At 33.5% G+C, this 26,681-nt stretch overlaps 2 protein-coding genes across 4 annotated transcripts; one reads left to right on the forward strand and one right to left on the reverse strand.

Annotated features, from left to right (window-relative positions):
• Window positions 1–679: 679 nt before the first annotated feature.
• Window positions 680–4,256, reverse strand: LOC123705566. The gene is made up of 6 exons (XM_045654407.1): window positions 4,010–4,256; window positions 3,798–3,935; window positions 3,418–3,566; window positions 2,190–2,296; window positions 1,386–1,543; window positions 680–776 (listed from the first exon to the last, which is right to left on the reverse strand). The coding sequence occupies exons 1-6, from the start codon at window positions 4,078–4,080 to the stop codon at window positions 680–682; spliced, it is 720 nt and encodes a 239-aa protein (XP_045510363.1). The 5' UTR covers window positions 4,081–4,256.
• Window positions 4,257–5,292: 1,036 nt separating this feature from the next.
• LOC123705444 lies at window positions 5,293–22,967 on the forward strand. 3 transcript variants are annotated; one of them, XM_045654209.1, is made up of 11 exons: window positions 5,293–5,486; window positions 5,659–5,787; window positions 6,433–6,637; window positions 9,168–9,298; window positions 9,624–9,822; window positions 10,582–10,773; window positions 10,874–10,968; window positions 11,184–11,654; window positions 12,464–12,571; window positions 13,032–13,142; window positions 14,886–22,967. In XM_045654209.1, exons 1-11 carry the CDS (start codon window positions 5,418–5,420, stop codon window positions 15,030–15,032), a joined length of 1,857 nt encoding a protein of 618 aa, XP_045510165.1. In that variant the 5' UTR covers window positions 5,293–5,417; the 3' UTR covers window positions 15,033–22,967. The 3 variants fall into 3 exon arrangements, with proteins under 3 accessions (XP_045510165.1, XP_045510166.1, XP_045510164.1); XM_045654210.1 differs by having other exon boundaries at window positions 10,582–10,767; XM_045654208.1 differs by having other exon boundaries at window positions 9,168–9,277; window positions 10,850–10,968.
• The last annotated feature ends 3,714 nt before the right edge of the window (window positions 22,968–26,681 follow it).

Genomic DNA, 26,681 nt, shown 5'->3' on the forward strand with positions numbered 1-26,681 from the left:
TTTATTTATAGCAGATATTTTTTTTTTTTTTACTGAACTAGTAAAATTTATACGTAAACGCAGACGAATGAAATACCAACGTCTTTAAGGTGACGCATTCGCGGCGACCCTGGCGCTGCACTTTTATAAATATGCAATGAGTTAGAATCTACAGGTGACCTCTAAGGTCGACAACCCCATTATTTATAAACAACACGGGAAGTATTGCTCGACATAAATGCCAAAAGCCTAGGTATAGGCTTCCTATTCAAATTGAGATTCATATTTAAAAAAAATATTTTTGAAGTCAGTTCCACAACGGGATTTTCTCAACTACAAAAATATATAATAATTGTTCATAATAAAATATGGTTTTAATTAACTTAAAGGTTTGCTAAGCATTACAAGTACATAATAATTCTAAATTTACAACGCCTTTCAAAAAAGTGCCAAACATACACATGTGCAAAGATAGCATATACACCATTATTATAATAAGTGAAAATAATGTTATATCCTTTCCCATAAAAATGAAATAAGTAGTATATAGTTACAGATATAATCTACAGCACAAGGTTAGCAATAGAAAATTGTTTATGTTAAGTTATAATTTAGTTTTATGAGCACGACTTCTAGATATTACATAGGTAGATAGTAGATACTATTAAAACATAGTAATATTTTTTAAACGTTTAATAATTTAATTCGAAAATTTTCGCATTATGCAATTATATTTAACTGGAGGGTAGTTTGAATAATACCAGTTACAGGCTTCGTTCTGAAATGGACGACCTACCCTGTAACGAAAACGAGAATATTAATATTATTTATTTAGAATTTTATAAAAATTTATTTCTTCCTTAAAAATCTATTAGTGAAAATATAATTAAAAATTCTCTTTTTAGAATGAAAATGAAGTGTTTATTTGACTAGAGCCAAGAATAATAAGCTGGACCAATTTTGATAAAATTTCATTATGATAGATATTGCGCCATGAAAAAAGTCCCGTAGACGCGGGGTTCTCAAAGCCTACAATAATGCTGCCAGTATTGGTTTTTCCAAATACCCCAGAATTGGGGAAAATTATATAAATAGATGAAAAGGCTAAAAGAAAACCGTTTCATTGTTTGTTTTGAGTTAAAATATTTATTTAATAAATGATTAGATATATTATGTAATACATGATAACTTATATACCATTATAATATTTATTTAATAATATAAGTTAGATAGAGTATTAAGGATTGTGTAACCGTAGTATCTATTGCTACAATAATAATACTCAAATAGTAACTAATAACTATACTACTTTAACAGAGTGTTATGTTTGTAGCAAAGTTTCAATAAAATCAGTCCAATAGTTTTCCGAGTGAATGAAAATTAATGTTGTTTTTTTAATACTATACTCTTTCATCATTTCACGTATTTGCTCAGGAGATAGAGTAGCCTTAACATCAGGGTATTGCCTCCAGCGTTTCTGCCCCGAATCTTGCTCATACGTCGCATTGGATGCCACCAAATCCGACATTTTGACGTGACGACAATCACGGCAAAGGGGATTTTTCTGGAACAATTTTTTTTTACTTCAAAGAGTAACAGGATGTAGAAAATCAATAAATTTCTACAAAGTACATACATAATATGTAATACCTACGTCGTTCCTTTGTGACCATTTTGTAAATGCACGATTGCACGTGTTCTTGATATTATTAAAATGTTAATACTTATTGCGAAAAATAAACAGTCTGTTTAGATGTAATTAAACTAAAAGATTATGAAGTAATACATATTTTCTAAGGAGAAAGATTTTGTTAAACAATCATTGGATAGAATTTAATGGATATTCAGTGATTTTACTTAATAAAAACATTAAACCTTACCGCACTCAGAGTTAGAAAAAATTGTGTGTATGTATTGATCAATCATAGTAGTCAAGAGCTAATGGTAATTTGTAATGATAATTAGATATAAAAATGTTTTAGGTACTGCTCTAGTTCCCATTATATCATAATATCGAGGCGCATTGTTAGAATATATCCGATTAAATCGTCAAAGCAGGGAATTTATTTTGATTTTTCACTGTAAAAAGTGCGTGTTATACCTACATCTTTTGTCATGGCGTATCCTGAAATAAACCAACGCATGCATCCGCGCAAGGAAAAACCATATTTGTGATTTAAATTTGATATAAACTGAAGCGGAACAATAACCTTCGTCGCCTCCGCAGTCGGCTTGAAATTGTCACATGCATGCAGACGCCGGTACTTCACGCAATCCAAGTCGAACTGATAGGACCGAGGGAAGACATCCTGGTGCGCTTTGAAAACATCTCACATCATAATATGATCGAAAAACCCAGCTACTAAGTGTGTGGTAAGTACCTAAACTTATTAACTGTCCTCTAAGACCCAGTAAAGCAATTAGAAGGAAAAAGTAAAAATAGCTGATAAGGAAGCGCGTTACCGCTGCGCCTGCGCATACAGTAATGGCAGTAATTTCTAATAATGTTATCAGCTGTGCGTTATCAATAGGCCCTCTTAAAGTTTAAAAGATAATTAATTATTGTACAATTAATTGATGTGTTTTGATTACTAAGTTAATAACGCCTGCAATAAGTCACTCTTCACTGATGAGAAAATTCAAAAATATCTTATTTATGTATTTCCGCCTTTATTTCAATATTTAAATTATTATTGTCTAGGCATTTTGCGTAATGTATGATGAAATGAAACAGCAAGTTCGATTTATGGAACTAAGTAAGTTTATAGGTATAGCTAATTAAGCGAATCAACGCATATCATATTTAAATCATCATTAATTATTAACATTTTAACATAATTAATTAAATATGTAGTCACGTAGTTATAATATGTAGGTAGTTTTAGTCGCATCTCCAAACAAAATGTATAATATTAGTATATAGGTAACATTTATGGTTCCACACCACAAAAGAAATAAACGGAACCCTAATAATTTATACCATCCGTTGTTCGTCTGTCTGTCAAGACACTTTTTCTCAGGGACGCGTGCATGTATAGAGCTGATATTTATATTAACACTCAAGTGATCAAGTCCCTTGAAGCTGTGAAAAAGCAACTTCAAAGCCAACGCAATCGAGAAATAAAGCCGTATAAGCTGCAAATTTTAGAAATTCGCAGGGTAAAAAACCTGTAGGGTATTTCCCGTGAATTCAGAATCATGAAATTTGGTACGTAACAACGTCTCACTATGACAGTTAAAAGAGGAATTATGAAAAGCATATAATATATATTTTAAGTTACAATATATGTATTATAAAAAGAGGGTTGTACGGAACTCTCGTTACGAGAGTTCGACTCGGCTAAGTGGTTTTTTAGATACTGACCATAATGACTTTGTCAGTTATTAGGTAGATAGAAGGTACGATTTGATGAACTACAGTCATGTACTTTTACGTACGAGGTAAAACTTTTTCAGTAGTCATCCCGTAATTGTAGTATGCATCATGGAGCGTGTATGCATTGGCACCAGGCTTATCCACCCAGAAGGCTTTATCCATTTGCACCATTCTATCTATCACAGCATCTGGTAGTTCATCTATAGTTGGTCTGAAGAAAACTGGTTTTAAAGGGTGACAGAAATGAGCTAGAGAAGTGCACCTACTTTCCTATTTTAAGTAGGCATTTAATTTTTTAATAAATTTACGAGAATTCCAGTGATTCTAAAGAAAGGGGCAGTAAGTAATTATCTCGATTAAGAACAAGCATTTTTTGGTATTCAGGGGAAATTTTCGTTTCATTGTGAGAACAAAAAATCGAGAATTTATCGTTTCTGCCTACCTGGGAGGTACTTCCACCAAAGCTCTGGTTAATGGTTGAAGGAATTTTCCGATAGTGTTTTGAGTTAGGGTCGGGGGCCTGCCAGGGGTCAAGCATTCATCTGTTTTCACCGTGAGGGACACTTCATCTATAGCGTATCTGCAATACAACATTTTGTTATTTGCTCATATTATATGGAAATTATTAAACTCAATGCAGACATATATTTTTACTTATCAGGCTCATATCCACTAAATTTTGCAACATTGCTTTGAGGATACAAGGGATGGTGTGCATTTTCCATTCTATTTATTTTATTTTAATAATCATGCCTCCTTTACTATAGATAAAGTCGAAACGTCAATTTCTTTATTTAATTTTAGAGTAATTTCTTCCCAAACTGTAGGACTCAGGTTCAACAATACGTAGGTAAATAATATCACGTTGGTACACAACAAATTTCTATTTGATCATATATTATTTTGTGTTGAGGTTTTTTATATATTGACAGATGGGTGTTACTTGGGTGTTACCAAGGTGTAACTTCGAATTTGAAATAACTTCCTATAAAGGTTATATAACATTTTTAATTAGCAAGTGGGTATTTTATATCATAATATCACTAGGAAAGTAAGTATCTCGTCTAGCAAAGTCTCGTCTCGTCTTGGTATAATTTTTAATTTACAAAATGATTGATTTTATACCTTGAGATTATACCTTTTAGATCAATAATTACACACACACTTATTCACACAGTCTATAGTAAAATATAAAATTAATGAATCATATTAAAGAAATATTGGCGATTAATAAGACGTTTTCTTCGCTAACATTCATTATTTTTCAAAAAACTTCATGGCTCAGTGATAAGTAACTCAGACATCATATCGCTATGTCGATACTCGAGATCAGGCAAGCGTGTACGAAATAAAGTTTCAATTATTTATGTGCGTTATCTGCCCATTATAAAACATCACAATACTCTAGAGTCTAGACGGTATTGGACGGTTCACGGTAGTCGGTATGTAAAGGAAACCGTTTTACCATAATATTATGACATCTGCCGAACCGCACTTGGCCAGCGTGGTGAATTATGGCCTGTACCTACCATTGGAGGCCCGTGTCCCAGCAGTGGGAACGTAATATATGTGCTAATGATGATGATGATAACCATCCATCATTAGAACATTGTGTAACACCGAATTACTTGTTTTAATACCAAATTACCTCCACCGTGGGTTGCCTGGATGTGTGTGGTCAATATTGTTATCAACTTTGAAGAATATAAATCCATTTGGAACAAAATCAATAATATGTATATGACATTAAAATTGTATTTTATCTATAGATACACTTATTTATGTTTTATTATGCACATAAAAATAGGTAAATTATATTTAAATTTTAGAAGCAATGCGCAGAATCACTACAACTTTTCCCATCTATGAAATTTTCTGATGTGGCAAACTTACGTATTCTGTGGTAGGCCTGTCATTCACAGCGAGCCGTTCTCAGTTCTCATTTTGCAGTTCACCCCGTAGCAAAGTAGAAGCAAAGCGATATTTTGCTAACAGTATGAGTAAATGGTGCACTTAAACAAATTTTATTGTGACTCATTGTAGTGGATTAAAACTTAATACTATGTCCAGATATATACTACTTGAAGGCTGGCTGACAAAATCGCCGCCGCACAGAAGTATTTTCAAAACTGTAAGTAAACAACGATTTTTGTTTTAACTTAGCGAGAAATTGTGGTATTTTTCGAGAAATTTTGTTGTAGTGATTAGCTTATCGAATACTTGAAAAACTAGATTAACTCACCCGAAAATAATTTAATAATCAGTATGCAGCGTGGATGCTTAAAAATGTGTTTTGTTTTTAGAAATGGCGAAAAAGGTGGTTTTCCTTGCGGCAGTCGAATGATCTTCCAGGGCAATACTTCTTGGACTACTATGGTGAGCGGAGCTGCCGGCGTCTGAAAGGCTCCATAAACCTGGATCTCTGTGAACAGGTAACTTTTTTTGTAATTTGTCTGAATAAAAGTCTTAAAAGTTTTTTCAAGTTGTACTGAATTTTATTGTTGATAGTGTTATGATTTTGTTTGATATAAAAAGTTAAGAAACTACTTATTCACAATTTAGATTTTCAATCTTTTAATAGGAATGTAGAATTGTATGTTTTTATTGTTATTCACTATACATAATCAAGCCACTTTAATATTCACCATTGTAAAATAACTGCATTGTTAAGAAATATAAGATTTTTATGCGATTAGCTCCATTTGCATTCAGAAATACTATTTCAAGTTCAATATTGCGACGTTAGGTGACCTGATGCCTTAACAAGGAAAATTTTCTATTCAAATGTAAATAATACAATACAAATGCAGACCAGATTTGATCTGAAACTAAAATAAACATTGCCTCAGTATGTCATATGAATATGTCTATAAAGAACAAGAAAACAGAATGATACAGTTTGAACTCAGTGCTCGATTTGATCGGTGCAAACAATCAACATAATATGAGTTTATAGTAGTAATCTTATCTGACAGTATTCTACTGATCAGAATTCTTTCACAAGTGCATTACATATAAATCAGCGCAATATTATATTTCTAAGATAGTCATATCATATAACATTTTGTTTGTTCTAGGTGGATGCGGGTCTGATGACACAGAACAGCAATACTCAGCTGGACCCTGCGGAGCGCGGCTGCGTGTTCTCCATTCAGACAAAGGAGCGAACCTACCACCTGGAGGCAGCCTGCGAGGAAGACATGGAGAAGTGGGTAGATGCCATTTGCAGAGTGTGCGGCCTGCGCGCGACGCTCCCCTCAGAGGAGGAAGAGAGGACCAGAAGTAAGTGCTACTATTTTGCCCTCGTGTTTTGGTTCATCATATTTCGAATTGTATTTAGGTTCTGGGTTGTTGTAATCAAAACAGCTTTGGGTTACTACTAAGTATACAAAGTTGTGGGCAAAAGCTAGGTTGGGTTTTTATATTTAGGGAAATTCAATGCTTGCACATTTATCATGTGAATGAAATCTCCTTTTACCTTTATTGTTAAGTAGAATAAGTTTTTCAAAATTAAGTATTATTTAAGAAAATAATACTTAATTTTTAATTAAAGAATACACCTCTATATACTCTCTGTTTTTAGTTAAAACCTTATTTATGTTACATAGTTAAATGCTGTGTGTGTCGGTATTTCCTATATATCAATGTTGAAACCTGTTGCTTTTGATTATCCTATAAAGCATGCTACGCAATGGTCTTATTCTTATACAGTGTTTATTTATTTATTATATATATGTATATTTTCCTGAATTTTGTTTGTATTTTGAAATAGAGTTCTGAATACAGTGCTAATTCTGGAAGAACAAAATGTTTGACAGAAAAACTTCTCATTTTTATATCAAGCTCTGCAATTACTTTCAATAAAGTATTGACTTATTTGTGCTATGCGATTGCAATAACTATATTTTGTCCATTTACATTGGATTTTATAATATTATGTAAATTAATTTGCTTTTCCTCACATACATTTTGATATATTATCCTAAACGGATACAAGTCTAAATTTAATCCTTGAAGAACATTGAAGTTTAGAAAAAAAACTGACTTCTTGATATCAAATGCGAATTATATGAAGTATAAAAAAATTGTAAATTTTCTGCATTCAATTAAGATCGTTTTAATTCTTCATAATATGTAACAAAATACAGGAAAATAAACAGGTGTAATGAATTACAAGTGATATTGAACTTGAAAAGTGTTTGTGAATCAGGTTTAAAAGAAAATATAAAGCTCTTTTGTTAGATGATGTTGATAACTAAGTTACTTTGTTAAGTTTTGTTTAAAACTCGTACACAAAAGTAAATCGAAAATCAATTTGTTGCGAACGATCAAATAAAAATCTTGTTTTAGCGTATACTTTGTTTGCACAAAAAGAAAAATCACTTTTCAAGTTCTAACGCTCGAGTAAACATAAGTTTGAAATGTTTAAATAAACACGTGTTGCATAGGACGAGACATTGTTGTAGCAACGCTTGTTTGGGTACGTCGCGAGTCGCCGCTCGTTGTTTGGGTTTGGATAGCATTCACTCTATCTCAAAATAAATAAGTAGTCACAGCATCTTGAAATTCCTTTAATTTCCTTCTAAATTATGTATTCGGTGTATTTAGTTTTGCAAAAAATAAAGTAGACTGACAGTGCTAATTTTTTTAATTTATTTTTGGAACAAAAGTAACGTCGGCCATTTCGTTGTAGTCTTTATTGATTCATTATTGAAAGTTTTAAATCCGTGTAACATGTACTTGCTATATACCCACCCCCCTATAAAGAGATGGCGGCTCGTTTTAATGGCGTCGTATGTAATATCGATAAAAGTACATACGCGGGGAGTGCATCGAATGCGCATGTTCGGGAACAATCTCGAACTACAACCCCCGCAACGAGAGCAGCTAGGTGTAGAACTCCCGGGAACCTACCTAGGTCCCACCCTCCAGCCACCCTGTCTAGGCTCCGACAAGGACTTACATGCGCATCTAGATCGAGCCTAGATAAATCATTCGCTCTCCGGTACTCGAGTCAGAAGGACGTGTTCGGTCCTTAAATTAATTGAAAGTCTCTTTGTTCTTAAATCAATATTTTCCATTGGTGTACCTTGGAACAAAATGTAATTATATTAAATATAATTGTTAGTTGATAGTTTTAAATAAGCAAATCTTTATCCCGTTCTGATTCGCTTAACGATAATTAATTAATTATTCGGAATTTTTGTACGGACAATTTTACAGACTGACTTGATATGACTATTATTAATCTGAATCAGTTCCCGGTGAAGTTCAATTGACGCTGTTCTGAAGAATGGTAAGTTAAATAGTTTAAGAATTATTGTTGTTTTCTCCTTATGTGTATCCTCTTTTCCTATTGCCAAATTTTCCCGAGCGCATTGTGTGTATTTTAAATTCTATGTGCGTTGTCTGAGATATCGCAATGCCTTTTGATGCCTATTATTTTATACTGTGTTTTTTATTTTTTTAATGTCTTCGATGTTATTGAAAAAAAAAATATTTTAACGTGGTAACTACGCAGTTATATTGGGATGAAATATCGGAAAAGGGGTGGGAGAATGGAGATGTAGGGATACCACCCCGCCCCACCCCATCCCTTGTAGCTGCGCGGAGCGAGCCGCCAGCGGGAGGGTATAAGGGGAGGGGAGGGGAGGGGTAGGAGGCGACTACCTTCCGCGACTGAGCCTCCCTATTGCTCTATTACATTTAGATACGTGTATCTATGCAAACGCGAAATATTTCTCTCGTTATGGTTGACTACAAACCGTACTCAAGTACCGCGCAAATAAGACAATAGCAGTTTTGTTTATAGGTACATATCAAAACAGCACAATGACGGTTATGAATGATCAGTACGAACTCGCGGAAGGTACTGGACCCTACATACCGATATCTGAGTGCATTACTGGAGTCCGAGCGCCGGTATTAGATTTTCCATGCAATGTATTGTTTTTTTTTGCTTGTATTTATTTAGCGATGAAGCTCAAGGCAATGCGAAATATATTTTAAATCAATAAGAAATTAAAATGTTTTTAATATTTGTATTTCATAATGTTTCATACGGGCGAATATTTATTTTCGGACTTTGAGCTTTATCGTTGTGATAAAACATTTCTGCTGTTGTAGAAAAATAAAATTCCTAAGACTACATTAAACAACAGTCGTTGCTTTGTTAGTGCTTGCGATACTGCTTAGTGTGAATAGTGCTTTTTTGCTCATTTTATTTATTTTTTTACCCTTGAAATATTTATTTTGATTTTGCTTTTAGGATTCCCAAAGAACCTTCACCTTCGATCCCAATAATATCATTATTGGATCGAAGTCTTCCTTCGACGCTGTTTCTGAAAAAAGTCAACAAATATACCTTAGTCATCCCCAAATTCGCGTTAATAACGATTTTTCTGAAAACGAGTCTAATTTAAGTGACGAGGAATGCAAATCGCTTAATGCTAGTCAATCTAATATAGGTATGTATTAGAGTCCGGTTTTTAGGCCTGCAGGTTCCTTTGCTGAATTTTAATTGCTCGCGATCGTTTCATTTAAAATATACGTTCATTATGGTAGTGCGCACGAAATGGCGGACACTTTGTCATTGCACATGCGAATATAGCTGCCCGCACGAAATGGCGGACGCGTCGTCATTGCGCATGCGAATATGAAGGCGCGAACAAAATGGCGGACGCGTCGTCATTGCGCATGCGAATATAGCTGCCCGCACGAAATGGCGGACGCGTCGTCATTGCGCATGCGAATATGGCTGCGCGAACAAAATGGCGGACGCGTCGTCATTGCGCATGCGTGATCATGGATCGAAACCACGATTCCTATCCGCGACGCCATTGGTCCCCGCGCGGTTTCGTACCCCGCTTCTTATACCTCAATCCGCGGACATTTCAATCGGACCTGGCGCACTAAATTCTTTGCGCATCCAGATTTTGACTAAATTTTATGAAACAATACACCGATCTAAAATTATTAATTAATAATATTTTTTTTAAATGTTTTCGAATTTAATAACGAATTTTTTCATATATATTTTAATTCAGTTGTTAATGACACCATTATTCGTAAATTTTAAATGATCAAATCGCTTCGTTATTTTTTTGGACCGCGAGCAATTATAATCGAATGTAAAGGTGACCGTTTATTTTCAATAGCATTCGCCTGTTTTTAATATTGCAGCATATTAAAAAAAAAAAAAATTAATTGAAACGCTATTATGTTAGCAGACGATTGGTCGCTCACGCGGACCTACATAAGACCAGGGCCTCTGGATCGCCTCGAACACTTTAAGGCCTATAGCGGCGGTAACGTCCCAGTGAGGCCCGCTTTCGTTAGGCCGGAGAGGAAACCTACAGGCTGCCTGGGTCAGGCTGCCAGCTGTTTGGGTCAGTGTGATGCCTCCGAGGAAGGTGACGGTAACTTTCTTATTATAATATTAAAAAAAATATATGATAAAATTAAATTTGATTTTTCTAATACTTTGTATAATAGCCTATTTTTGTGGTCTTTTTTCAGGACCACCTGTACCACCGAGGCCGCCAAAGACGATCACCCTCAGCAGGGAGCATCGGGACTCCTACCAAGGACCAAGGCTAAGGGAGCCAGGATCTGTAAGTTTCTTGGATTTGAAATATCTTTAAAGAATTTATATTGAAAAGTAATTAAAAAGCAATTACACTTGCTCATTTAATTTTAATATAAACACAAATTAGAGTGTTTAAATATTTTTTTGAAACCAAAGTAAAAAACATACAACTGAAACATTGAATATTTATTATCGCTTGAAATAAACTTAATTTAAAATATTTTTTGTTTTCTGAAACAGCATCCAAACCTCGACTGGTCTAACCCGCCGTACTCCTGGGAGGTCTCTTCCCGGCGCCTGTCGCACGTGCCCGCTACACAATCGCTCGCTCAGGCGTTGCCGCTCACCCACGTGCAGAGCCGCGCGCAGGTGCACGTGCACACGCACCAGGCTCAAGTACAGGCTCCGCCGTACCAGGCACAGGCACAGGCTCTACCATTCCAGTCTCAAGCGCAGGCTCTACCATACCAGGCACAGGCACAGGCGCTGCCGTACCAATCACAAGCGCAGGCGCTACCATTGCAGTCCCAAGCGCAGGCTCTACCATTCCAATCTCAAGCGCAGGCTTTACCATTCCAGTCGCAAGCTCAGGCTCTACCATTGCAGTCGCAAGCGCAGGCTCTGCCTTACCAATCACAAGCGCAGGCTCTACCTACGGTTATTGTGCACCGCCCAAGGAATGACGATGACGACGAGACTGGCCTTGCACATGTAAGCTCTTTTGTATATTGCTTTGTTATGTAGGTTTTTGACGCTTGACCTTGGTAGACAGTTCTAAGTATTCAATATTGCTAGTACAAAAAATAAACAATAAGGATGTATCTGAGTCTATGTCATCCGATAATACAAAAGATGATTTTTCCATTGAAAGCAACTAAATACAATTCATTAAAGGAAATCATATATTGGCAGTACTGTTTCAATTTAAACTACAGTCCGTTCGCGTTAAGAAAATAGTGAGTCATCAGTGCAACTACAGGATGAGGGTGTATTCACAGTGGAGAAAAAGTACAAACATTTTTTTAAACATTAAATTATTATTAATGGAAAAAAAATGTCTTAAAATTACTTAAATCACTATTCAGTATCGCTAGATTCTTCAGTTACATTTATTATGAAAGAATTTTTACCGCATGCACTTGCTGTTTTTATGACTATGCTCTCCACAGTTGCATTTAAATCACACAATTTAAAGTACTAATAAACATTGTAAATTATGCGTCTCTCTCCGCTATGGATTATTGATCCACTTTTATTCTTTTGAATTGGTGAAGTATTCATTTTCAAAATTTATTGTTGAACGAGTCACGCAAAATATACAACCGTTTTGTTCGAAGGTCAGATTTCAACTGGTCACTGTGAACTCGACTTTCTAATTTGGGGCGTGGCCAGGCCGGCGGACAACGATGACTCACTATTTTCTTAACGCGAACGGACTATAACAACAAAGAAACACGAGTATTGATATGAAATAGAATTGTATGAACGGTCGATTAATATATAATTGTTCTCTGTTACAGCCTATGCAGCACTACTGCAATCTATCACTGCTGCCGCCAGCTGTTGACCGCGCGCTGAAGCCGCGCATCGCTAGCACAAGCATTGGCCACGTGAATCAAGTGGGCCAGGTAAATATTATTTATTATCCTATAATACTAATATTATAATGCTGAAGAGGTTGTTTGTTTGAACGCGCTTATCTCAGGAACTACTGGTCCGATTTGCAAAATTCTTTGGTTGTTAGACAGCCCATTTATCGAGGAAGGCCATATATCATACCACCAGGAGCGGAGCCGTGCGGGTGAAATCGCAAAGGAAAAATCATTGTAAAAAAATTGTATGCCAGGAGACTGATGCATTACTTACCTATTAATGCGCCATAATAATTACTAGCTTACCGCCCGCGGCTTCGCCCGCTTTCTCTAAAACGATTTATCTCTCAAGTTGGACGAACTGCACATGGTGTGCGAATTTTATTATAATCGGTTAATTGGTTTAGGAGTCCATTGAGGACAAACATTGTGACACGAGATTTATATATATTAAGATATGAACATGTATTAAAAAAAACGAACAAATGCATTTCAGCTGTTCCAGAATGCGGCCCAGCCGTCGACAAGCGTCGCTCGGACTCGCAGAGCCTCTGACGTTTTACAATATTTAGATCTTGATCTTAGCAGCCCCAAGAGTCCGGCTAAGGTAATGTATATTCATTTTAATCCATACCAATATTATAAATGCGAAAGTAACTCTGTCTGTCTGTTACTCAATCACGCCTTAACTACTGAACCAATTTGCATGAAATTTGGTATAGACATATTTTGATACCCGAGAAAGGACAGGCTACTCTTTACCCCGGGACATAAGATAGGTTTTATCCCGGAAATCCCACGGGATCGGGTACTATGCGGGTTTTTCTTTGACTGCGCGGGCGAAGCCGCGGGCGGAAAGCTAGTAGTATATAAATTATAGGGAAACATATCTAAAAACGATCGCCAAAAATTAAAATAGTAGAAAATACGAGCACAATCCAAAAAATACTCGATTGGTTTTAGTTTCAATTCGATAAATAAGAGTAAGTTCACACGGCGCGTCGCGTCAGCGTTGCGTCGTCGCAACGCAAATATTTGACGCATAGCCGGCCACACGGGCGCTGCGCCATCGCAGCGTTACTACTACTACAACGGAGCGCTGCCGCTCCGACGTCGCTATGAGTACACCCCCTCCCGCTTCGTCTCGGGGGCTGCTGTCCTTCACGTATGCGTTGCGCCGACGCTGGCCGACGCAGCGCGCCGTGTGAACACCTTGGTTATTTGTATGTAAAACGACGCAGTGACAGCGCTACGACGACGCAACGCTGACGCGACGCGCCGTGTGGACTTACTCTAAGGCACACTGAATTTTAATACATAGATTACCTAGTTTGTATAAAAAAAGAGCAAACGCCAAATTAAAACGGAAAAACGGTCTGTTGTGAGTCGGACTCGGGTCATTAAAGGTTCCGTGCAAAAGAGCTAAAAAGAGCAACTGCAAAATTTTGGAGACCCATCCAATTACCTCCATCCATCCATCTTAATGGCTGTGCGAATCATTGCAAATATCTCTAAAAATTTCAACCATCAGCCTTTTACGGTTTGTGGGGCCTGGTGACTGACAGAAAGACAGGTACGGAAACCTGAACCACAGAATACATAATAGTAGCTAAACGCTACAGAACGGACACTCTCCGCCTCCCGCCAAAATTAAACACTTACCTCACCCCGCACGATCAGACATGTTATGGTACCCATTTCCCCGCAAGGACGATACCAACGACGTCTTTAGACGAAACGCAACGAAGATTGACAACATTAATCAAATTGACTTAAAGCAATTTTATTATTTTGGATTTGTGATTATCGTTTTTCGTAGAAAATGGTTAGATATTGTGCTGTTTACGGATGTATTTCATCAGAAAAACGCGAATTTTTTTTTACGCTAGTCACAAATGTGCCAACCATAAAGAGTTTACACACACATTTGCAGTCTCTACAGTGTGACTGTCAAAACTATAATTTTGTATGGAGTGTCCGGGGTGTGCCTGAACCCTAAATAAATTTTAAAAAACTTTGATCAAATAAGTTGCATTAAATCCTATAAAAGAGAAAAATTACTACCTACATCTGTACTTTTCTGTACTTATTCATAAGATATTGACTATTGTATGTAACAATAGTCAATATCAAAATGTATTGTTGCCACACATTCATATTTTTATCCCTATTTATCAGTGTAGATTTTTTAAAACAAATTATAATGAAATTAAATAATTTTTTGTTACATAAATGTAAATATTGTGTTTACTTCAAAAAAAATTTTTGATTCCACTACAAAAAATTAAAATATAAAAAAAATATTAAAACATTTTTTAGAGAAATTACAATATCTTTTTTTTATGTTCAGAATCAAGATGGCGTTCGCCGCGTGCACCACGCTAAGTCCTTCTCCGCCGAATCACGGGCCGACTACAAAACGGTCGACTTCGTCAAGACGGAAGCCTTTAATATTACCCGTCAGGATGCCGAAGCATCTAGAAGTGTGCAACAATGATTAAACCCCATATACGCGAGAGTATACAAAAAATGCATTAATAAAAATGATTTATATATTCATTAAAATGTATACTCTCGCGTATACTGGGCGAAACCAGTGATTCGAACAATTACATAGTGGACGGTCTAGCGTAAGGTTAGTTATGTACATATCTGTTACCTTCGAGTATTTTCGATGAGTTGTTTCCTTTACGCATTTCTATGTACGTTTATTGTATTGTTTACTGTACGTTTTATTTCCTATTTAATATATTTTATATAAGCTTGTTTAATATTCAATTATATAGATAAATATAAAATTTATATAGCTAGCTATATACCTATAGAATATATTAAGATATTAGATGTATTCTATTATAGTATATTATACAGTGTTAAGTTTTCACGCTACCTTATTCATTGCATCACATGACATTATGGTATATATTTTTTTATGTTATGAAATGACTGAGGTATGTTTTACCATCACTGCAAGAGAGTATGGCATAAATGGATATATTTTAAAAATTATTTAGATATCCAACTTATCTATAACATTATTATGCTTTTAAAAAGTACTTATGTCGATTTATGTTTCATATGTCTCTTATATCCTTAAGCTATATGCTGTTGAGCGTATCGCACTATTGTTCTTCGCTCAATGTAAGCAATAAATATGAAAATTTATCTCAAATATAATATATGAGCAGTGAAATGAGTTAGGGATCATGATGTTTTGTTATAATATGTATTTTATAGTCGCCAACAGTTGGCAGACTCTCTCCGTCTAACCTCTCGTATTTGAGGACAATCAAGCACAAATTAGTAAGTAATTATTCCTTCACATCTGAAGGCTGTAAGTAATATTCAATCGCGTTATCTCAGTTATAGAATCAATTTGTCTTTGCGTCTCCATAAATTACCCTTCTAGCGTTCTTTTAAAGAGCCTACGAATGTCGTACATACGGTTATAATGCGCACAAATTTTTAAACGTTTACGCGTTTAAAGACTTCATTCATTCTACGTGCGACAAAAAAGTCGTTTCAAAGTCGCAAGGGCGACATAAGCGACAGGCCTGACTAAATTGATCCGTTGATTTTTTATATTATTTTTTCCCTTGCGGTTGCATATAACGAATTTATATGTACAATAAACCCCAATATTTTATCTGATTAAGCTTTAATTAGGGAAGTGCTATAGATGTGTTCATTTTTATTTGATTTCAATATAAATTCGCGTTTACTTATTTGAGAATCCTTGTTCCGGTTGTTTGTCGATTTTGATAACTTTACAAATTTTCAAATGCGCACAAAATTTGTATTCGCATGTGTATAACATGACGCAAAACGTTTTGTTTTGCGTTCAATAACACGGGGAGACTGTTTTAATAAAAATTTATAACATCATAATTGTATGTTAATAGTTGAATCTTATTTTAAGAATTCTAAATTATAATTGTATGGCCTGGTACGAATAACACTCGATTCATGAAAACAGTTGTTTCACATTAGTTTTCTGTTTATTTAATTTATTTCTATTTTTATACATAATTTGACATATTTTACAAATAAAACGAAAACGCACATTAAATTTGGTCATGACACTCGTACTCTGCTCTAGTTGAATGTATAAAACATTTAGCTAGACATAATTCAAAAGCGCTTTTGAATAATAAAACACATGACAATATGATATATTTAACATCAATTCTCGCCAAAGTCAGTTTGTTTTCCTTACACCTAACTTATTAGCACTGGGCTATACAATTATGAGCATTGAATTTATTTATGGATTCTCGTCATGAAAATACGCACAAAATTTAGTAAAAATGGAACCTCTATAACATAAAGTAGTTACATTAATTGAAAAGTTTTATAAAATAAACTTATAACCCTTGAAGATTTTATAAAAATTGTAATTTTTCGTCAGAGCATATATTTCGGAACGACCAATCTCGTTTAATATATTATCTAATTGATAGATATTAGAAAAAATAGTGAGATTTACATTGTCCTAGTATTATATCCTTTATACCCTTATAAAATTTTATGATCATTACTCCTTTACATGAAATGTATTTTATATACCAATTGTGTTGGTTATGAAATGTTTCTTTGGAATCATTCACATTCTTATTGGTCATAGGACTGTATTTTAACATTGTTATATAAATACAATGTTTAGTTCATATTTACTGTAGGTCTATCGCACAAAAGGAATTGTTAGTTTTTAATAAGTAATATTTTATTAAATTTTAGGACTTCAATCATAGGTTAAATTTTTAACACAACAGTGAGACTTTTAATAAGTAATTGTAAAAAAAAAAAAATTAGTGAGATACAAGGCCTTTTATATCATGACCCGTCTACAGGGAATTCAGGAGCTGGCTTGAGCGGTGTTCAGGGACGACGTCGAATGATTTCTTATTATTATTTAGGGTATAGCCGCGTTTATATTAAACATTGTTCTACCGGCAACTAGAACATTAATCGAAACAGTGTTGTTACATAGTGAGAGTCGTTTATAAATTACTCATAACACAATAGTTTGGAGCTTTATTACATGTATATATATATTTCTTCTAGTTTATATTATACTAATTTTGTTGTTGCCGTCTTCAATAAGGTTTTGTAAAAATTACATATGGCATAGTAAGATGTTGGTAGGAGGTACTGGTTTCGTCATGAGATATGGAGAAAAGTATATTTTTATAAAAGTTACAATATATATAGGAAATATAATAGACCCTGTATATCGGAATCCGTAGCGATAAAAATATATTCTTCTTATTGGGTGATAGTAAACCAGGTTGCCCATAAAAAGGAAAGATTTATTTAACACCTAGAGTTTCGGTACTATAAGGATCACTAGATTAAAAATAATATGCGGGGAGATGAAAGGGTTCCGCTTGTTTGTGCCTTGACCTAGTGAGATGTAAAAAAGAAAAATTAAAAAGAATTAGTGAGATTTTAAATGAATGTCATTCGATGTCGTTGCTGATACCGTGATCGGAGCTCATTAAAAAAATATATAGTTATTTCAATCATCGCCATGCTATTTATAGCTTGATCGTTTATTTGGAAATTTTCTTTGCGCAATCACTAGACCAATCTATATTGAAAAAACAGTTCGTAACAAACAAATCGTAACTACATTATCGGAGTCGAACTTCGGAAATGTCACTCCTTGAGATACATTTTTTCGTCAATTTTTTTTCTCACTTACACAAAACTATATAAAGGTTGGAACTATTCTTGCGTCATGAAAATAGCCAAAGGAATTGATTGATATTTAAACAAAAAATTATATTAAGAGAATATTTTTCATACTACTTATTAATTACCATGCGGTACTAGAGAAACCTAAAATTATACATTTTATATGGATTTGTTTAAACACGTTGAGGTGCGACAATAATGAATTTTTGTCGGCACCGGTGCTCTTAAACACGTCCAAAAAGGAATAGGTTTTATAAATTTTTTTATTGCTGTAAATCATGAATCTAATTCATTTATATGGGGTGACAATCGAGTCATGAAATAGTTTTCTGAACTTAACAAGTTGGTATGCAAATGGCCTAATGAGTCGTTGTTTTTATAACCAAAAAAATTATTATATTTTTTATACGGAACTGACTTAGTATCATAATTCAAACATTGCAAAATCAATACTTTCATAAAATACAAAATTTATTAGAATGTATTTTTTAATTTTAATTTAAAACATGTTTTCATGACTTCAATGTCACCCTTTTTTCAGTAGCTTTTTTATGAAACATCTGTTTCTTATTACATTTTTACTTATAAGATATGGACTTACTATGAAATAGCCTCGCTAAAGGACTGAGTAGTTTCTCATCATCCTTCGGTTACGTTACTTTAATACTTAATTTCTGATCTGATTTAAAATGACATTTTTTTAATCATGACATATCGATCTGATTTTATATATATATTTATATTTAATTAAACCTCTAAACTTGATTTTACAATGATTTGCCAACTAAACAACCAATTTTTACTAAATAGTTAAAAATGTTTAGTGGTACTGGATGAGGGGTATGATTGGCTGAAAATTCTTTTTCAATTGGTCACTTTCATCAACCTGTATATTATAATCATTACTTTTCAATGATTTAAGCTTCGTTAAAATTTAAAGTTTGTAGCGTATTGTTTGATTTGTAATTCTTGCAAGTTTTTTTTTTGTCAATTATTTTTGTATATTATTTCTTAACTTTAAGGTTAATCCACGTTTATAGTTAACTTCTATAAAATATAATTACGTAATATACATAAAGTATTATCTTATCATATTATATTAGTTAGTAATAATTTGTGTAAAGTAGATTTTGTAATAAAATTCAAAAAATCAAAAACAGTAGTTTTGTAGATGACATAAAAACTTAACGCACAAATTTTAAGATTTTTAATAATTTTAGGTATGTCATGTATAGACATTTTATTAGATTTTAATGTTTCGGACCATCATTTTACCAGTATTTTATATAATTACCTTTAAAATGGTTTTTTTTCATGAAATTATGGTTATTGGATCAATTTTTGAGTATTATTTTGATACAATTTTATTTGACGGCCATTTTTGAGTATTATATTTATTTTTATTGTTTGTTAATAAGTATGTTTTGTATGGTCTTTATGGTTATGATAATTTAAATGTTGCCATAATAATAAGCATGCTAACTGTGCGACATAACAATGATCACGTAAGTCTTCTTGTTATGTGCAATATGTCCTGTATATATTATGTTTATAATTATCTTTAATTACTGCTTAATTTGAAATACCTGCACATTCATTATAGCTTTATGTAGCCAAATATTTTATTTTGGTTCTAATTTTAAATTAGCATTTTTATCGCATTTTTTTCTATTATGGGTTTTGTAAATATTATTTTTTAGTCAAATTCCTAACTTTTTCAATGATTACGATTTTCTTATCTATTATATTATATTATAGTTAATTTGAGATCAGGTTTTATCTGATGGCCATTTTTTATTTTTAAATTATTGTTATGTAATTAATAAATATGATTAATTTTTTTTTATTTTTGTTTTATTTTTTGTTCTTTTCTTTACTTTTGTCTTTTGTTTTTACGTGGAGTGCTTTTCGAAATGTCAAAGGTGGTATAAGTTTCCTATATTTTAATAACATGTGGTTGTTTTTCGTTGTGATTTTAATGACCTGTGCCAAATAATAATTTTCATTAGACATTAATTATTTTGTACAAAATACGTTGAGTGAGATTAGTTTCCTTATGGGTTAAATATTGAAGATTAATTTTATATTTTTACACTGTAAAATTTTGAAATATTTTGTATATCTATTTTTTTTTCGATATTTTACTAGTTACGAGAGAATTGTAAATAGTCCAATGCATTTTTGATTTTGTCTAGGATAGAAATATGTACAATACATAACCTCGGTGGTTGTAGTTGATAAGACCTCTTTAAAACTATATAGGTAACAATAATTTAACTAATTAAAACATTAATAGTATGTACGTGGTCTTAGTAAGAAGTAAAGTTTATTTAACATTTTCTGTACCTCTGCATTTGAACTAAATGAAGTGACTATTTCAAATAGGACTTTGATAAATTATATTCCAATTTTAACATTGAAATAAAATTTATCAAATTGACGTTTATTGGTGATAGTTAAAAGTGGAATTGAGAAGGTAGAAACTTAGAAAACAGTAGAATACTCGGTGGAAGTTAAAGGATAATTTTCGTCATTAATTTCGTGATAAAAGTCCTTTTTTATTGCAAAAAGGCATTGAAATTAATGTAGAAAGTAAACTAAAGTGTTCCTCCAATATTCCGAGTATGTATTAGTTGAGTAAGTATGTATTAATGATAAGCGACACAGTATGGTTCCAAATAAGGAAGGTTTCTCAGTCAAAACTATCTTCCTTTTCTATCACTGATTAGAGGAACGAACGGGTTCGAGTTCTCAATCTATTGAATACGTTTGTTTTTTCCCAATCGGTTAAGCCTATTTGCCCGCCACATTAGGTGCCGAGGTCTAACAGTGATAAAAATTGTTATTAAAGCTTTGACTGTCATGTAACCCATATTGTCCTAGGTTCGAACTAGGTACAGATTTTTTTGGATTCATACTCTGTTGTAACTGCAGCATACAGGAAATTAGTACTTCATATATATCTGTGAGTGAGAGAGTTATATGTATAAATATATATATGCCAGCATACCTGTTTACTGCAGTTACTGTTTAGTCGATAAGAATTAGACGCACAAATATTTTGATCGCTTACAATTAGTTGTAAGGTTACATGAAGTGCTCAATGTTAATGGCTTCAAGAAGTTATTAATGGACACTGTTATAGATATTAATCTACGTTAAGGATTAAACATACCTAATCATTGTCATTTGGATTCAACAACTACACGTCGAGAATTGGTTCGAAAGCAAGATTCGAACTGATATTAGTGACGGTGCAGTGATCAGTGTGTGTGTATTAATAGTAATTAATTAGAAAGCTTTGTCATATTTATTTCTTGGAATGTATGCATTATCGATAGCGTTCCTACAACGTATTGATATTGAACTCATAGGTAATTAAATTGAGCTCATATTAAGATAAGTAAAATAGGATAGTCGATGACGTTACCGAATCTTTTTTTTAGTTTTGGCGCGATACTTGCGGCAATTCTAATAAAGTAGAGAGTAAGAAGAGAACAACGTGTGTTCGGCGGCGGACGTCCGTGTCGGGGCGGATTTAGAATACTAACCCCGACCCCATGTCGGTACAAGGGTGTCGTAAGAGGCGACTAAACCGAACGGTGGGAGGGCACCTTTCCGCCCGACTGGCTAGCTACCACCCTCCCAAGTGAACTGTCGAGGCTCCTCGACAGGAAGCGGGAGCGCCAGCCCTTTCCCCTTCCCTTCCCTTCCCGCCACTCTCCTCTCACCTGCACCTTCCCTATCCTTCCCTTTCCTCTCTTCTGTCCTCACCTTCCCTCTCCTTTATCTTTCCTATCTTCTGTCCTATCTTCTCTTCAATATATAATCGTTAGTTATAGTCCTTTCTATGTGTGTTTTGAATATCTCGATGTTAGTTTGTAAGGCAACGCCCGGTATCTGCATGAAAATATGCAAGGTTAAGCGATGAACGAAGCGACTGGAGGTGATGATTGCGTATTCAAGCCGGGCGTATTGGACTTTAGATATCGGGCGTTAAACATTCATTATAGTCAGCATTATAATTAATTGTAATCCAGTGTCATACATAATATATAATCTACTAGTTTGTAAACGACGGTGGTACGTAGCGCTCGTATTGCTCGCCAACACCTTTTTTTTTTGTAATGCGGGTTCATCTACGCGCCACTGCCGTCTTAGGTAGGATTCTATTTTCACAAATCTGTACGTGCCCACAAATATATCTACAAAATAATTACGAAAGATGCATTCGTAGTTTAATATCACAATGATATATGAGATGAAAGCCTAACCTAGCTAAGTTACCAAAGTATTATAGCATAAGGATATTTAATCTCTAGTATTTAAGAAACGTGTTAATCACAATGTATTGGAACCTGGGTGTAAGTCGTGTGGCCAAGGGAACATCCAGACAGACGAGAGCACACGGAACAGCATAAGAAGGCATGGCCCTCGGCGAGCACTCAGCTAGTTTATAAGAATTTATATTGTATGAGCCTTAGCTCAACTATGTTTAATCATAATACCCGTAAAAAGTTAAAACCTTTTACTAATAACTTTTTCTTTCATTTTGTCGGGATTTATCTAATTTAACTACTTTTACTCTGAAAGATTATTTTATACTATTTACCTATATTAGTTTAAAAACGAGATGAACATGTTATTTTATACGAAAATTATAATCAGTTTTCTCTATTTTCATATGCGGGATTTAATAAGTGTCTATTTAGATGTAATAAAAATTCAATGGAAATGATGTTTTATTTGAGATACCATACTTTAGATACCTATATATTACAAAACTAAAATTAGGTAGGTAACTAGTCATATGGAGTGTGTTCAATATTTGCTGCATAAATCAGGTAGGTACAGGATAATGTTAAATATAAATTTCTACTACATACAAATAAGTCGGGTTTTCCTTCCTGACGCTATAACTCCAGAATGCACGACCGATTTCCACGTTTTTGCATTCGTTGGAAAGGTCTCGGGCTCCGTGAGGTTTATAGCAAAGAAAAGGTGTCACTGGTGGCGAAACGGAGTTCGCCCGGTTTGCTAGTATAAATTTAAATTTCAACTATAATATCTACTTATATACCTACTTAGTTAGGTTAAAATTTTTTTTCAAAAAATGAATACATTATCATTGTACATTATCTATGATACTAACAACTGTACTATTATGAGATGACCTTAATCTGCTGCTGAATAATTTCACATTAAAAATAGCTGGATGAAATAAAGGGATTTTAATGTCGTGATCATAGAGCTTGCAATAAGAAGGCATGGTATGTGGACAAGACATTATAGGTAAGTAAAATTTCGTTTAGAAAAGTCTCAAATGTATCAAGTAAAGATGGCGCCACTGTTGCAAGAGTACCTAGAAGTAGAAGTAGAGAGTATGACCTATTTTCAGACTCTTAGTTAATATTATTCATTGTTTTATATAAAACTTTTTTTTTAAATAGGACTAGAAGTTACGTTCTATCTAAATAATCTATCTCTTTGCAAAATTTTATCCGGATTAAAACAGCTGTTTGAGCATGATAGAGCTTTATAACTATAGAGATAAAATCTAATGGCAGGTCACTCACCTACCATTCTACCTAGTTCTTTTACCGAATTCTTTTTCTTTAACGAAGTCTTTTAAGTAGCAATTTCAGCACATCTAGGATTAACATAGTAGGTACCTAGGTACTAGATCCCACTGTAGGATTATTGCGTTCATAGATTTTTTGATGAAACCAAAATTTTACGTTTATCATGGTTAAATGTGCAGTGCCAAGGTGTAAACATGATTCTCGGAAGCAAACTAAAAAGAACAATGATATTTCTTTTCATCGGTAAGTAGTTAATACTTACTTAGGTACATAAAAAAAACATTAACTTAACATTTCAAATTACTAAAGATGTGAAAAAGGTTTGCGATTGTATACGTAGTATATTATTATTAGTCCGTGGTTGCGAGAAGCGCGCGGGCGGGGCACGCCGCACAGTGAGACATAACGGGTACCTATTTAAAACCATCTCAAAAATCTAACTTTTTAGTTTTTCGTACTTTTTACTTGAATTTTGGTATACGCATTCTTGAATATGCTATACTCCATTTTTGTTTTGGTAATTTTACCTATTACAAACAAACTTTCGTATATTTTCTTTAAGATTTTCTTACAAAAATCTTACATTATTTGATAATTTTACTCACATTATTAAATTATTATTATTTTATTTCATAAATATTAATTATTATTATTTAAATATTATTTTATTTCTTTATATATGTGAATTTATTTATACCTATTTATTAAAATTGTGTATGTGATGCTTCAGTGATTTATAGTACCTACCCTAGTAATCAGACTGTTTTTGTGGTCGATCCAACTCAAACATTCTTTTCACTAATACAACTATTTTTTTTTCAGATTGCGGTACAAACATTGACTGATTGATTACCTACGCTTCATTTGTTGTTCTATTTTTATAATTGTTTAAATAATTTAAGTTAATAAATATGTAAGTAAAAAAGTTTTTGGTTTTTTATATTTATCTCATTTATCTCTTTCAAAATTTATTTTTATTATACGAAATTTAGTGAAAACTTACTTTATTATGTCTTAAATACACTGTTATTTATTTGATTGAAAATATATTTTTTTCGCCTTATTTAAACTTAAGGCAAAAGCACCTAATACGGAGGTATTTCACAACATTTGAAAGTAATTAACAAAAATAAGAATTTGTAAGTCTTTCGAATGGTGCCAAACCACTTTATCGTTAAAATTGTAACTTAAATTTTGTATTGCTGTTGAGTCTATATTGTATATATATATATTTATTGAGATATTAAAGCTAATTTGCTCCTAAAGTCCTAAAGAATAGGACGAGGTTCTTAATATACTTAGTTTCAGGATATCTGTTTAATGTGACTGGTATTTATTTTTATGTAACTGTCCTCTGGAGGAAATTTTTTGAAACGTTTCCTGCAAGAAGGAACGTTCAGCTTGTGTTCAAAAACACTCTCGTTTTACATGAAGTTGTATATAGATGGCGTTGATCTATTTTATTTTTATATGTAACTAATATATATATATAGCTTTTACTATTTGCATTTATTGAGAGATCAATATACATTTAATGTCTATATACATATATAAGAAATATACCGACCGAATTGAGAACCTCCTCCTTTTTTTGAAGTCGGTTAAAAATAGCATTATATTAATGACGAGACGAAGTATTTGGTTATTCTAAATCGATTATTTTAATATTAAAAATGTTTACTTCTTCAACTACGTCATTTCATTGTAGGTAGGTACCTTTAGGTACAAGACAGCATTTAGAGAAGCCTGAAATCTCGATAACTGATATTACGTTTTACCACAGACTAATAATAATATACTACGTGTACAAGTTTTACGATAAAATTACAGAGCCTACATTTCATAGGTGGAGCTAGTAAGTCCTCAAGTAAGCCTAGTTTTGTACTGATATCATTTGTGTCAAAGCTTTTATTGCCTACATCTCGTACCTAATAAAAGATGATGAATCTGCACCCTATCGAAATATTGTAAATATTTACCAAACGCAGTTTCTTTTCTTTTACATTTACTACAGAACAGTAAGTTGCAATTTAAACCTCCAACACTAATACATTACATCGTAACCTTGTTATATTTTGGTGTCCCTTCGTCCAGCATACTCACCATGGAATCCTGATATTTCATGAATGTCAAAAAACTGTTCTGAAATAGTGCTAAATAGTGCCCAAAGGAAAAAAATAGTGCTCTTGTACTTGCGAAGTTATAGCCATAGTTCGATGAGTATGCTGGACGAAGGTTTCGCCCAGCATACTCACCTCCGTCCGGAGAATCTGTATACCTACGCTTCAAACATAATTCATACTTCAAAAAATAGTTCCCAAATAGTGCCAAACGGTGCCCAAAAAGAAAAAACAGTGCTCGAATAACTTCGGAGTTATAGGCTTCGTTCAGTGAGTATGCTGGGCGTAGTTTCTACGCCCAGCATACTCACCTCAGTGCGCGAATATCGAACGAGCTATAGGTATAATTTACGTCTCAAAAAATTGTGCTTGGAATAGTGCCCAATATCAGTCCAATTTTTGCTTGACTTTTGACTTAGAAAACCATTAAATTTTAATGTAAACTTCTACATACTAACGTAAAATGGGGTACAGTCGTCGACACATGTTTTTGGACAAAAATATTAAACTTTCTAATTGAAATGAACGTGTTTTTGTAAAAAAAACAACTCGCTTGCTACCTAGTTTTACAGTGCAATTAATGAATGAGTGTAAAATCAATTTAGTTAAATGCCACTATTATAAATTGAAATATACTTACTGATTTGGGTGCAGCTCCTATATTGATTACGTACTAGATACACAATTTTATATAGGTAAATAATGACATCACCAACACATTGTTTGGTTTTGCAACCCACTATGTAG

The sequence above is a fragment of the Colias croceus genome, chromosome Z (genome assembly GCF_905220415.1).
Source record: "Colias croceus chromosome Z, ilColCroc2.1".
NCBI lineage: Eukaryota > Metazoa > Arthropoda > Insecta > Lepidoptera > Pieridae > Colias > Colias croceus.